Source organism: Silurus meridionalis, chromosome 28 (assembly GCF_014805685.1).
Source record: "Silurus meridionalis isolate SWU-2019-XX chromosome 28, ASM1480568v1, whole genome shotgun sequence".
NCBI classification, from domain to species: Eukaryota; Metazoa; Chordata; class Actinopteri; order Siluriformes; family Siluridae; genus Silurus; species Silurus meridionalis.
In genome coordinates, this window is record NC_060911.1 from 8,727,028 (window position 1) to 8,741,766 (window position 14,739).

The 14,739-nt window shown below is 39.0% G+C and overlaps 1 protein-coding gene across 34 annotated transcripts in view; it reads left to right on the top strand.

The window, feature by feature from the left end:
- Positions 1-14,739, top strand: part of LOC124381468 (receptor-type tyrosine-protein phosphatase delta-like) — a 434,510-nt gene that overhangs the window by 387,388 nt on the left and 32,383 nt on the right. For 17 of the 34 annotated variants that reach the window (XM_046843111.1, XM_046843117.1, XM_046843118.1 and 14 more), the window contains 5 exons: positions 167-327; positions 1,696-1,707; positions 3,478-3,590; positions 6,408-6,449; positions 6,999-7,096. In XM_046843111.1, coding sequence (XP_046699067.1) covers positions 167-327; positions 1,696-1,707; positions 3,478-3,590; positions 6,408-6,449; positions 6,999-7,096 — 426 coding nt within the window. The remainder of the gene's footprint in view (positions 1-166; positions 328-1,695; positions 1,708-3,477; positions 3,591-6,407; positions 6,450-6,998; positions 7,097-14,739) is intronic. The other 17 variants (XM_046843125.1, XM_046843127.1, XM_046843130.1 and 14 more) reach the window with 3 other exon arrangements.

The following is a 14,739-nucleotide window of genomic DNA, read 5'->3' on the forward strand; positions in this document are numbered from 1 at the left end:
ATGATGACACTATAAGATGCTAATAGAAAAGTAAAATAAAGTCTAAGAAGGAGCATAATGAATTTATTAATATTTTGGCTTTTTTTTTTTTTTTTTTTAACCAAAACATTTGGACTTGGGCCCTGAATGGTTATAAGTCATAAACTTTGCCTCTGTTGTCCTGTAGACCATGTACGCCACCAGTCCGTACTCTGACCCGGTGGTTTCGGCCGACATTGACCCCCAGCCTATCATTGATGAAGAAGAAGGATTAATCTGGGTTGTGGGGCCTGTCCTGGCTGTAGTCTTCATCATCTGCATAGTCATCGCTATTCTGCTGTATAAGAGGTGAGCATGCATCAGAGACTCAAGGGCGTGTACTTCAATCACAAATATACACTTACATGAATACCAGCATTATTCATTACACAGTTATAATGGTGGTGATTTAATGGTTTCTATGGTATCAAGTAACACTTTTCTGTAAGGTCAGGTTTATTTACCAACTTTGGAAGGAGTCTCCAGTGTCACTGCTTTATATCCTTTAAGAGAATTGTGCACTTTGGCTTTGTTTTTGGTAACAGGACACTTTTTAAGCTTAAAATCGAGAGAAAATTAAAGCCGAGTGAACCTCTGTAGCATAAGTGAAAATGTTTTGATGGTTGTTCCACAAGTTTAAGTTTAAATATAAATGGAAATATGTATACAGTGTGTCAGTCTTTAACAAGTAGAACGCAGCAGAAAAACTGCTGTGGTATAAGAGGAATCAAAATAAATATCAATTCTCTGCCCTGTTTTTTCATGTAACAGTTCTTAACCCTTTTTTAACAGAAAATAAACCTACTTTAGTATATTATACAGGGGAAATGGATTCTCCACTAGGCCTTGTGCTAAGCTGCATGATTCATTGCTTTTCAGGACTTTCACTGGCTTGGCCTTGAGTCCTGAGTGTAAATTTAGGCAGCCATCAAAGAGGCCACCTGTGACATCAGGGTCCTGAATATACAGTGCACTTTGTGTGCGTGTGTGTGTACATGGGGCAGATTTAAACACCAACAGTAGAGTCAATGTCAGAACCTTACATCTCGCCTAATGTACAAACGGCTCCTACTGTCGCCGTTATTCTTCATGGGATTATCTACTGCTCGGTACAAAAGAGCAAAGTTAATCATTTTCTTCTGCTACGAGTCAGGCAGCGTGCATACTGATGCTAATCTTAGAAAGCTACAAAACAACACCGCGGGGAAAAAAAAAGAGCCTGTTTCACCTCAATAATTGTAAACAATAGATTTTTTTCCTTGATACTCCCCGTTTCTCATTTCTCCATTCATGAAAGAGTTGCAAAGAAAAAGGCGTCCGTGCGTTCGCAAGACGCGGGTCGTCATGAATACAAAGCAGCTCCGGTAGATCCACCTGCTCACAAATTGCAGTGTTCAGAAATACAGACTGCAACATTAGATAGCATAATTGAGCCTCGCATCTGTAAAGGAGAACGAGGCTGAGAAACGGAACGAATGATTTCTGTTTTTTTTTGCACCGAAAAGGAAAAGAGAAAGAAGCTCTGAAAGGAAGTGTTGGAAAATGTCAGCTTTAGCCCAAGCTATAAAGAAAGACCATGCCTTTGTAGCATAAACAGGAGGCTGAGCTAAAGAAATTCACGTTCATCTTCTAAACTAACCCCAATTTTCTCTTTTTACTGTGCTTCCTCTGGAGCAGCAAACCTGACAGGTAAGACAGAGAGGAACAACAGAGTTGTACTGTATATAAACTGTAGAAATGATCATCAGTGTATCAGCACAATACCTATATGAACTTCCATATAAACCTACTTTAACAAGGGATCATTTCAGCATCCTCTGTCATGTAGACATATGCATTACCCCGTTTTGAAACAAACAATTGTTTTATTGTTTTGCATATGGTTGCATCACAATGCTTTACAACTAATTTGCGTACATGCTAGAAAGTGGTTCATCTCTTCACGAAGTGAAGAAAATAAAATCATAATTAAAACAAAGCAGCCTTTATAACAGTCCATATATGTTGCCATAGGTTATTATAAGTAGTTTACAAGCTTATAATGTAGGTGTTACAGTATGTATCTTTACGAACACTGCCTTGTAGTGAAGTGTTACTGAATAATCCTTGGAATATAAATCCAGGCTCCAGTGGGTCTTGATTCCATTGCTAGAAATCCCATGAATTATTAATGGTTGTTTTATCTGTGCTCTAACACACCACTTGAAGTCATCAAAATATTGCAAAGCGTTTCCTAAATAGTTGCCTTTCGAGTAAAAACGACAATTAAATAGGAGTTCTTGTTTGTAAATGCGTACAATGCAAACTGTCTGGTTTATTTTTCTCCTTTTTTGATCATCTTTCTGCATAGATCATGTAGAAATCCGTAAATGCCCAATGTTAAGATAGAATCACAGCGACGGGGTGACAGGTTCAGCATTTAAATGTAAATATAACTTGGTATTTTGTGTTCCCCGCCATTGTACAACTTACAAAATGCACGGAGACCTGTGAAGTACCTCCTCCAATTGGTGTGACTCAAATTTGCAGTACATCACAAAGTCAACATGTCTTTTTAAGCAGTATTGTGCTTAGCTCAGGTAGGGAACTTCGCTGCTTTAATCTGACCTTTTCCACTCAAACCCCATTTCAGTTTTGCTTGGAGAGCTCCTGCTGTACCATTTGTGAACAGTGAAAATAAGCTCGCTGCCAGTGGAAGGATGTTTCTAGCCATGTTGCACTTGTTCACCGATTGAAAGACGCAACATATTACACATTGGCATTTTTTTCCCAAATATACAATGTAAAGGTTGTACTCATAGCAGTCCCATACACATTGCCAGGTAGAGAATGGTAGACTTGTCTGATTTTCCATATATTTTCATTGATGGACAGGAGGAGCTGAGAAGTCAAAGCACATTTCATTGACCAAAATGTCCAGAGTGTGGAAGGTCTTAATGTTGAATGGCAGTTTGAGATCCATAGCCTTGAGGCATCAACAGAGAAGGGCCAAGTGAGGAAATGACAGAAGGGATTGATTGGCTTATCCAATGTCCCTGAGACTAAATATATATATATATATATATATATATATATATATATATATATATATATATATATATATATATATATATATATATGTGAACTTCACCATTTTAGCCATTTTATATTATTTATATTATATTATTGTTTAAGAAACAGAAAAAATGAGATAAAAAAAGAGATTAATGCATTTCAAGCACCACTAATTAAGAGTATAAAACGGGATGTGGGAAAGATATACATTCTTTCCATTGTCAATCACAGGGACACCAATCATAGGCATCTATGTGCTCATGTAGACTGAAAACTCTGCGAAAGCTCTGCTCTTTATATGACCATTAGTGGGAGTTAGTAACTCCTGAAACCATGCCGTATTCTATTCTTGAGACTGGTTAAAAATTCAAAAGACACCTCTGCTGTTTTGGATGTTTGTTGTAGGAAACGAGCTGAGTCAGATGCTAGGAAAGGCAGCTTACCCAACAGTAAGGAAATGCCGTCCCATCATCCCACTGATCCAGTGGAGCTACGGCGTCTCAACTTTCAAACTCCTGGTAAGCACAGTAACACAACCTCACCTTTATCAACACCAGCCATTACCTTCATTTAACTTAAGAAACCTATTTGGCTTGTTTTGTTCTTTGTCGGTGATCTAATCACAGTAATCGGATCAGTTCGAATCCACCAATCATAGGGCCTTGTTCTTCAGGTTCTAACCTCATTTTGAGTGCGTGCTCCTTAACAAAATGTATAGACTCTCTTATAGACTTAAGTATTCTCCAAGTTTTCTCCCGTGGTTATGCTAGAACAGGTTTCGAGGCTTTCACGTTTGTAAAGCTTAAACTGTTAACAACCGAAAAATTCCCTGAGGAACATTTTGAAGAGCATATCCAGCCATTTAAAATTAGGCAATATGTCAGATCATCTGCTTTGGGAGTAGAAATCAGATCCAATTTCATTATGATTTCCCTGTCCACACATTTATAATTTAAATGCTATCCAGTTGGAATGCAGACGCAGGAAAGCAAGTTTAGGACGCAGGCTGATGGAACTGCTGGCGTTTTGCCTCAAAACAGCGTTTTAGTTTTGTGCTGATTAATTTTCAGAAGCTTTTATCTAAAGTGCTGAGTAGTTAAGGTTGTTGGTCTTACTTAAAGGCTTTATAGTGGCACTTCCGAGACTTGACCTCACAGCCTTCTGCTCACAACCATAGAACCTTAACTACAGAACTCTGTTTCCCTTAGAATGAATTTAAAGTCGAAGTCAAGTTGAATTGCTTAACTGAATGTAAATGTTTGGTAGTGACATCGCCTGGGGTCCATGCTAACAACATTTCAGCCCCAGCTCTGTTGTCCTCATGCTCTGCAAACCATTTCCTGCTTTGCTGCTTCTGATTTAACCCATCATCTTGTCATCATGTATTACAGAAAATTGATTTGGTATACATAAATAATACAGTGCTTGCACATCAATTCTGTTGATGCGTGGGCTGTTTTTAATGGTAAATGTTATATAGAAAATATTTTTCGGATTGCACTTGTATCCCAGCTCGTGTGTATGTTGAAAAAACAGGCCTGAGAGCTTCCACAACAGTTATTGAGGTACTGTATTTGGCTGTAGAGGCAGCTGACGTGCCATAAATTATGGTACGGATGAATGGAGTCACTTAACGAAGGGCAAAAGTGAATCCAGAGGCTGTAACTTTACAAGAATTGATGATTAATTATTGAAACCATATCCCACTGAGCCTACGTGGCCTTGAACCAACTGATGACGCGAACTATTTTCAAACCAGCAACTCCTCCTTGGACCGAAAGTTTCATTGAGTTCCAAATCTTGTTGCCATTTTAACGATAATGATGTGAGACGTAGATATTTAGCCTTACATTAATTACGAATAATGGAATTATGTTCGGAAGATATCGTATCCTGTTATCAAATGCATCTCATCTTTCCTGGTTTTGATTTAATCATGAGATTTCTAATTATCCCCTTTTCAAGTCCGATCTGACCTTCTGTGAAATATGAACCAATCCGAGAGAGTATATTTGTGAGGAAAGAGATAGAGAGGTGGAAGGAATGTGAAAATCGATGAGCTGTGAACAGAAGTGTTCCCCTTTAACCCTGGCTGATAAGGTGAGAGCCGCTCAGACCAAACCATCCAGCCAGAAAGATATATGTGAGGAAGTGACGCTTCAGAAACGTAGGGCACGATGACAGACATGTTCTTATATCAATGCAGGAAGTGCAGAACGAATATGTGATTTTCCGAAAAAAAAAAACTGTTCTTAGCATGCTGGTACTAAAAAAGAAACTTTCAGTAAAAGGCGCTTGGCGTTTCGGGCCATTATCGGGCCTTATATATATCACTCAGAGTCTTGTTTTATTCCGACTTACGAAACAAGTTTCTGAGAAAACACACTCTTTTGAGGGCCTCTGTATTAGTCTGACACATCCTCCTCCTCCTCCTCCTCCTCCTCCCCTCTTGAAATTCTTCATGTGCACAGTGTGTTCACCCAGTCCATCTCCCATTTTCATCTTAAGGGTGCTCGATGTCAGCACAGTCGCGCTCGGCAAGTGCCAGTTTCATTGTCGTCGTGCCTGGAAATGGATCTTGAGTGGCACTGAATGGGGGCTCTTGGATGCTTTTTCCATTAGCTAATGCCCACTTCTGTCATCCACTCGGATGAAAGAACCATTCCCGCTGCATCCTCACACTCATCCTTCTCTCTCTCTCTCTCTCTCTCTCTCTCTCTCTCTTTTAGTGATTCCATATCTCTAACTTGCACGCCATCTGCTGTTATGCAAACTAGTTATTAAAGCCTCGCTTCCACCCTCGTCCTACACACACTTTTCCTATCATCCATCTAGGCATATACCCCCTTTCACCCTTACAACTCTAACCAATTCACTCATACTCGATTTCAACCTACAAACCTCCCACAAGTCTGAAATGATCTGCAGTCAGTCGTTAGCTTCAAGTGCCTCAAGTGTTTAAGGTTGTCCTCTCTATTTTACTATAAAACTGAAAAAAAGGCTTCGCCAATTTGTCGTGTTTTTTTGTCTGTTCTATACTCATCCGATCGCTCGTAAACTTGTTTATCTCCGCTTCTATTTCGGCTCTTTTCTTTTTTGGTTTGTGTTGTAGTGTTGTATGTTTAGTTGCTCATTTTTCCCCACCCTGCACGCTAGTGTTTGTCAGCTACTAGCATGAAACACTTTGTGTTTTTACTAACAAATAGACTGCTCAGAGGAGTAGGTAAATTTCTTGTTTGTGCAGCTTCGTGTTAATTTTTAGGATGTGTGATCACCACATTTGCTTTAACCTTCAGCAATATTTGATTTACGCCGCGCCCCCCTTTCCTCCGCAGGTTCCGGTGCCTCCGGTTACCCCAGTAATCTCCATCTGTCAAGTTAGTTGGTCTCGTTTATACACATGCCATTGTATTTCTCCTTCATTAATCCTCATCATCTTCCCTTTTTTTTCCTCCTCCGTTCCATTAATTCAGACTTCCGTTGAGGCTTCCCACCGTCTAACCCATAATGCTCTATTTTCATGGCATTGCAGGAAAACCTTGGAGCTCCATGTCATGTGCTCAAACGCTGAACATCCAAGCGCCCGTGTTGTTTTCTTTTTTTAATTTTTTTGCTGTTCTTGTTTACATTATTTATTCATTTCCTTTTTGCCATGCTGACTACTGACGCAGCTTGCGTGCGAATAACATTCTTCTTTCACCTCAGGAATGCCCAGTTGGAGTTCTCCATTCTCCATTCGTCTCCATCATCTGAGCGCATGCTAAACACTTTGAGTGATTCCTCTAACAATACTTACATTCTCCATCTTTTATGACATATACCTATTTTTCTAATAAATCTCATCTCTGATTGTAAATAAAATGTTTTTTTTTTTTTTTACTTTTCCTCATTTTAACCTTGCATTGCTTGCTTTTGTCTACCTGTAGGTATGGCGAGTCATCCTCCGATTCCCATTATGGACCTGTCTGACCACTTGGAGAGACTCAAAGCTAATGACAACCTGAAGTTCTCACAGGAATATGAGGTAAAATTCTGACCACACTGATCTCTTCCTTAATGCGAATGAGCTCTGCTTTTATATTTGCCATCTTCATTTAGCTATGAGGAAAGATTACTGAAAAAAAGAGGTTTTTTTTAATTATATATGGTATATAAATAATGCTCAAAAATTAGATTGGGCAATTCAACCTTAGGTGTGCGCAGTGAAGACAAATTCACGCTAATACGTTTTCATTTGAAGACACATATAATTCTCTCCATTTTGGCCTTCCGTCCATGCTGAGATAGAGTTTTTTTGGTCAACAGAAACGTAGCTTTTTGGAAACGCTCTCCAAGGTGGATACATTCGAAAATTCTACATCCACACTAATCCGAATAGATTTTCCTCTAAAAACGCTCCATGTCCACACTTTCGTTTTCAATCGTTTCCCAAAAGATCATCAATGCAGAAACATGCCTGAATTGCACATGAACAAAACGTAAGGCGCTTGACCCGCGTCATTTCCACCTGTTTATTTACTACCCGGGTCTTCACAGCGACATTTCAAAGAGCCTGGAAGTAAATAATTGCCAGGTGGAATTGATGCGGGTCGAAGCGTCCTACTCAGGCATGTACGCTTTTTCAGACGTTTGAGTGTGGATGAGCAACTTTTTGCGAAAAACATAAACGCGGAACGTTTTTAGACTGAAATGCCGTTTTCAAATGTTTCCGGATGAATGTACCAGCCTTAGCTGCTTTAGGTCTAATGGGTAAAGAAAGTGGAGTTTTAAAGATTTTAAATAATAATAAATGCAAAATAAAATGTAGACAGTAAGAGCCTGGTCATTTAAGCTAAGCTAAGAGATATATAGCAAGAATGTCACAGAGTAAGACTTCTGATTAGTAATGAGATCTGCAAATTTGCTTACAGCTTCAGCAGGTTTGAATCTGAACCAAACACCAAAAAAGCCAAGACATACCTAATGACTTTTTACCTTGTTGCGACATCTGACCGTCATAATCAGATCTTTGGGAGAACGATTTAATGAATCAAATTTATCCACACGGAAAATAAAGTTATTTTTTCTGTAATGAGATTATGAAAGTCATGTAGGAATTGCCTTCAAGCAAAAAAAAAAAAAAGATTCAAAAATTAATCAGCCTTACACAATCAACCAAGTAGGATACGAGAGAGCAGAATGTGATATTCCAACTCACCGAACGTTTGAGAAATTATTTCCAAACGTTGCATCAGTAGTTACAAAACAAGCAATTTTATTTAATTTTTTTAATGACATATTAACCAGTCTGTTTGTGTGATGGTGAGTAGGTAGTGTTGCTCTCTGACCCTGGCCTAAAACTGAATAATGCAAGGTGTTTATATAGCTATACAGCATAATAATTACTCTAGACCTTCCTAGAGTGAAAGTGAATTTGTTTGCACATTTAAAGCTACTTTCCTCTTCATAAAAGCTGCTGAACTGCCGCTTGATGTCGAGCGATGCAGAATCGGAAAGGTCAGGCAAGACAGAGAATAGGGTAATCCTGTTATCTCTGGATGGAGAAGAGGTGAAGATCTCTTTATGGTCTTTAGAGCAGCAGTGCACTGCCGGAGCACACGAATTCGAGTGTGTGATGTCATTTCTCGCTGATGGAAGTCAGCCTCCGATTGGATTCGAGCAACAGAAGGCTGAGGAGAAATCGTATTTGTCACAATGTTATTTTTTTATTTATCCATCATCACTGCTGGGTGAATTGTATGAGAAGCCTCGGGGTTTCATTGATCGATGGAGTGTTATTAAATGGAGCAGGAGAGCGATGATGGAAGAAGCCGGTCCTGCATGTGGCCAAAGCCCGGAGAGCCAAGTACGACTTCGGTGCGTTTTTTTTTAGAGTTTATTTCAATTCATTTATATAACAGTTGTTGTCAAAGCAGCTTTATAAGAAATCCGGGTTCAGACCTTTAAATATCAAGTTGAAGGTCACTTCATAGGAATGTTAATCTGGACCACTGTTACAGAAACAGAGATCACTCTATATATAAAATCTACTCTCTTTTTTTCCCAGAATGCCTTACCACACATATATTGTGTTTCATCCGCATACACTGAGGTGGTGGTTAATTAGTTGGTTTATTAGATGTTAATATAAGAACTTTTCTCTTAAAACACTTCAGAGTCTGCAATCTGAAGAGAAAAAAATAATTCACAATAAGCATATTCCACCTATTGTGTGTCTAATCACATAACTGATGACCTAATAATACAAAACTCTTGCTCATTTTTATAACAAGTGAAAGATGTTTGAAATTGAACCAAGTTCTCCAAAAATTCAATATTCTCGAGCAAGCTTTCAAAGTTTGTCAAGATTCAGTCTGATCTGAAATTTTGCATCCGAAGTTTACGCCTTGCATAAATGATCCCCCGCTCGTTTCTTCTAGAAGAACGTTCCCGTCACACCTGAATCTTATTGAAAACTTTCTGTAACAAGAGCTTCAGCAATTTTTCCCAGAAAGAATGGACAAAAAAAATTAATAAATAAACCAGGATCCAGATGTAAAGCTGATGGACATATCCCAGAAGACTTGTACCAGTAATTGCAGCCAAATGTGTTTTTTTTTTTTTTTACTGACTCATAGAGCGAATATTTAAGCAGCACATTTTTGTTACTTCGTTAAATTCGTTTTTGTAGCCGATAGAAAATTAGATTGTGCACTCTAACGCTAGAAATGTTATAATATAGTAGTGCTATAAAAAAGCATATTTAAAGGTGCAGTAGATAAGATAGTATAGTATAAGATATAGTATAAAATTTTTTTCGGCTTCTCCCTTTAGGGGGCGCCACAGCTGATCATCCGCATGTTTGATTTGGCACATGTTTTTACGCTGGATGCCCTTCCTAACGCAACCCTCCCCATTTATCCGGGCTTGGGACCGGCACTAAGAGTGGCTGGGGTTGGTTCCCTGACCGTGGATCGAACCCGGGCCGCAGCGGTGAGAGCGCCGCATCCTAACCACTAGACCACCAGGGGACAAGATATAGTATATAGTATAAGTATAATAATAGTATAGAGTCTAAAATATTACAGTATAAATCTGGACTTGTATTGTAATTGAAAGTGTACAGAATGGAGATAAGTACAAATGGGCTGAATATTTATACAAGGTACTTATATAGCTTGCGCACTACCCTGAAATAACCAAGAGTGAAGAAGGGAAGCCGTTGTTGTTCATCAGACTATGTAGCGCACCAAAAAACGCGAGATGAATAGAAGTACTTATCTCCCACTAAGTGACATAAGAGACAATGATTGTTGTTAGAGCTCAGAGATTAAATGAGTCCAAGTGGGAAATGTGAATGGTTTGGAAAAACAGTGTGTGCACTCAGTATGCCAATGCTGTGCTTTTGCATCCATGTATGATGCCTGGCATGGCCATAGAATTGTTTATTTCTGGATTTGTGTGTGTATGTCCATGTGTGCGAGCGAGTGGAGCACTGCGGGTCGCGTTTCTGCCACAGCCGCCTCCAGCCGATGAGGTCAGTCTCTGGCTTGGTGCCAGGCTGCCCCTGCCATTACTGCAGCTTAACTACATCGAATTGTAATTCCCAGCCGGTTTTTTTTCCCCCTCGCAGCAGCACGGAAAGTCATTTTGAGAGCACAATGAAATGAGGCCACGTTTCATTATGAGCAATGTTGAGACCCGCTGTTTCAACATATTCCGATGAAACGCCGTGGCTTAGCCGAAGATTTGTTCCCTCTTATAATGCACCGTGGCTCAGCAACGTGACCCCGAGCTGATAGAAAAATGCCACCACTCAGTTTTTCTCATGCCAAAGCTGCATTTGCTCATTGTGAAAACTTCTCGGTTGCTAAGTTGATGCAATTTACAGTTATATTACTAGTATTTATCTTGCCATATGCTTTTACTTGAGCATACAGTGCAGTGTAATCTGATGTAATGAATATGGATTAGGAAATCATTCAAAACGCACAAATAGACTGATCAGCTCAGGTCTAAAGTGAGCTCATTGGCCCTTTCACTTATTTGCATTTATTCTCCGTTCTCCTCTGCAAAACTGTAATTTGAAATTTGTCAACCTGGCGAGGAGTTTGCCAGGAGGCTGATGCATATCTTTATCATTTTCAAACAGACACTCAGGAGAGCAAATTATTAAAATAAATGGAGTGAAGCGGTGGTTAAACCAGCTCAAAAGCTCATCCCCAGAAAGCCACGAATGATTATTTGTTTAGCAAATATATTCATCTAAAGCAAGGGTCACCACCTGCTTTAGATATCTATTTTACTCTGCTAAGAAGAAATAAGAAAATACCACAGAAGAGCATTTAATGTAGAAAAAAGGAATAGTTTGTTTTGCTTCCTTCAAGGAAGTTAATTTAATTACTTAAACCTAATTCCACTGCAAACTGTATATAATTAGTACTAAATAGCAGGGATGTGCATCTCCATAACTGAGGCTAATCCGATTTACATCTCGAAGCATAGCCAACGATACAATAAAGATACATATGCCTTTATTGTGCAAAGAAAAAAAAAAGAAAAGAAAAAGATTCAATAAAACCAGATGTTCTTTTCCTGTTCTGACTCCAGGAGGATGCAGCTCTACCTCTGCCATGTTGATCTGTATTCCATGGGATTGGGATACATCATATTCATGTAACAGCAGTACTGAGAGAACGCGCTCGAGAAACAGTTTAGCGAGGAGAAATCAATCTACATCGAAAATATTGATCACAAATTATTGGTCAGTTTCTAAATAATAGAATAGCTTTTATTTGTTACATATACATTACAGAACAGTAAAAATATTCTTCGCATAGCCCAGCGGCTGAGGTCAGAGATGATACGGCGCCCCAGGAGCACAGAGCATTAAGGGCCTTGCTTAAGGGCCCAAGAGTTTCAGCTTGGCGATACCAAGGCTTGAACCCCCGACCTTCCAAACAGTAACCCAGCGGCTTAACCACTGAGCTACCACTCCCAAACAAGTGTATTCTAAATAATAAAAGTATTGCGCATCTACTACTAATTATATATAAATAAAAAGTTTTTTTACTGATCAAATATGTAAAAAACGATACATAGTAATACAAACGCCAACTTGTTTCCGATGCACACTTTCATCTTTGCATCTTATTATCCTTGAAAATCATTTTTAAATTAGAACTGTTTATAAGAAGAAAACGCTGAAACCTAAACATCTTATATCAATATTTGCAAAAAAAAAAGGAGCATTGTATATATTTGATTTTTGGTATTAATTTACAATTTTTTAACATGAAATGATTTTTACCAGCTCCCCAGTGTACAGAAGACAATAAAACAAATGTACACCCTACTAAAAAAACGTTTTCTCATGTTCTACTCTGATGTAACGCTTAATGCGAAGTTGCCTCTAAGTACTGTTTGGGGGGGTTTGTTGCAGTTTGTAAAAGCTTTTCTCATTCCAGGAATGAGATCTCCTTAGTTTTGCTCCTCAGAAAATAACCCCATAAGAAGGAGTTCAAACAGAGCACTTATATGAATGAATTATTCTTTTATTTTTATTATTTGTAACTATTCCCAGCCCTGAGCATTTAAAGTGGACCTGTGTTTTTATGGAGTGCATGAAGAATAGTTTAGAAGCTCAAAGATAAGTCTAAGATAATGACTTTAGAACACTGCGCTCTGCAGTTGTCCTGCCAAAGAAAGGCTTTGATCATGGATTAATTCAGTAACTTGATTTTATTGCGGTGCTTTTCCCCCCCGACACGACGTGCAAAGCGATTTTTATTTAGCTTGACAACCGCAGGAGCAAACTTTCTGTACGTGTCGCGGACGGTGACCCAAATAAAAATCACATGTTCCACAGGAAGTCTAAGACACCGGATGATGGAGAGGAGGTGAAGCTAGATGAGGATATTCCAGGAATGGGGAAACAGACTGTAACTATATACTTGACATTTCTGAATCCTTATTTTCAGCCACTCACGTCGCTCATGTTGATGCCTGGCGTTACTTACTCCCAAATGCTAGTGTGGCAGGAGGCTATTTTAAGACATTTGTCAGTTATGCATGATGCCTATCATGCCATCTTTCCATTAGTTTGAGACTAAGCGCTTGGAAATAAGCTGCTGGCAAACAAGGCTGAGTATCTCTATCCTTGTGATATAATTGGTTGTAAACATCTTTGCGGTGTCCAGGCCAAGTTTTAAATGTGTGTCACAAGATTTTCAAAATATTTATAGCCAATTTTTTGCTTTCTCTCAGAATCTTCTGTATTACTGGACATCTACCAGTTTGAGACAGAAGGCTATCATGTGCTTCCTGCAGCTTACAGTATGCACATGCTGATAAGTGCCATATTGAATAATAACATACTGGCTAGTGTTATATACCTTACATTCCACACAAAAGGCTTTTTATTCATACGGACATGTCTGTATGTATGTTTGTGGCAGGTGACAAAACGTTTAAATTTGGGTTTAATTTGAATCCTAATTATGTGGAAAATAGGTGTATGACGAATACAATATATATATATATATATATATATATATATATATATATATATATATATATATATATATATATATATATATAGTGAGGAAAATAAGTATTTGAACACCCTGCTATTTTGCAAGTTCTCCCACTTAGAAATCATGGAGGGATCTGAAATTGTCATCATAGGTGCATGTCCACTGTGAGAGACATAATCTAAAAAATAAAAATCCAGAAATCACAATATATGATTTTTAAACTATTTATTTGTATGATACAGCTGCAAATAAGTATTTGAACACCTGTCTATCAGCTAGAATTCTGACCCTCAAAGACCTGTTAGTCTGCCTTTAAAATGTCCACCTCCACTACATTTATTATCCTAAATTAGATGCACCTGTTTGAGGTCGTTAGCTGCATAAAGACACCTGTCCACCCCATACAATCAGTAAGAATCCAACTACTAACATGGCCAAGACCAAAGAGCTGTCCAAAGACACTAGAGACAAAATTGTACACCTCCACAAGGCTGGAAAGGGCTACGGGAAATTGCCAAGCAGCTTGGTGAAAAAGGTCCACTGTTGGAGCAATCATTAGAAAATGGAAGAAGCTAAACATGACTGTCAATCTCCCTCGGACTGGGGCTCCATGCAAGATCTCACCTCGTGGGGTCTCAATGATCCTAAGGAAGGTGAGAAATCAGCCCAGAACTACACAGGAGGAGCTGGTCAATGACCTGAAAAGAGCTGGGACCACTGTTTCCAAGGTTACTGTTGGTAATACACTAAGGCGTCATGGTTTGAAATCATGCATGGCACGGAAGGTTCCCCTGCTTAAACCAGCACATGTCCAGGCACGTCTTAAGTTTGCCAATGACTATTTGGATGATCCAGAGGAGTCATGGGAGAAAGTCATGTGGTCAGATGAGACCAAAATAGAACTTTTGGGTCATAATTCCACTAAAGCGTGTTTGGAGGAAGAAGAATGATGAGTACCATCCAAGAACACCATCCCTACTGTGAAGCATGGGGTGGTAGCATCATCTTTGGGGTGTTTTTCTACACATGGGACAGGCGACTGCACTGTATTAAGGAGAGGATGACCGGGGCCATGTATTGCGAGATTTTGGGAACAACCTCCTTCCCTCAGTTAGAGCATTGAAGATGGGTCGAGGCTGGGTCTTCCAACATG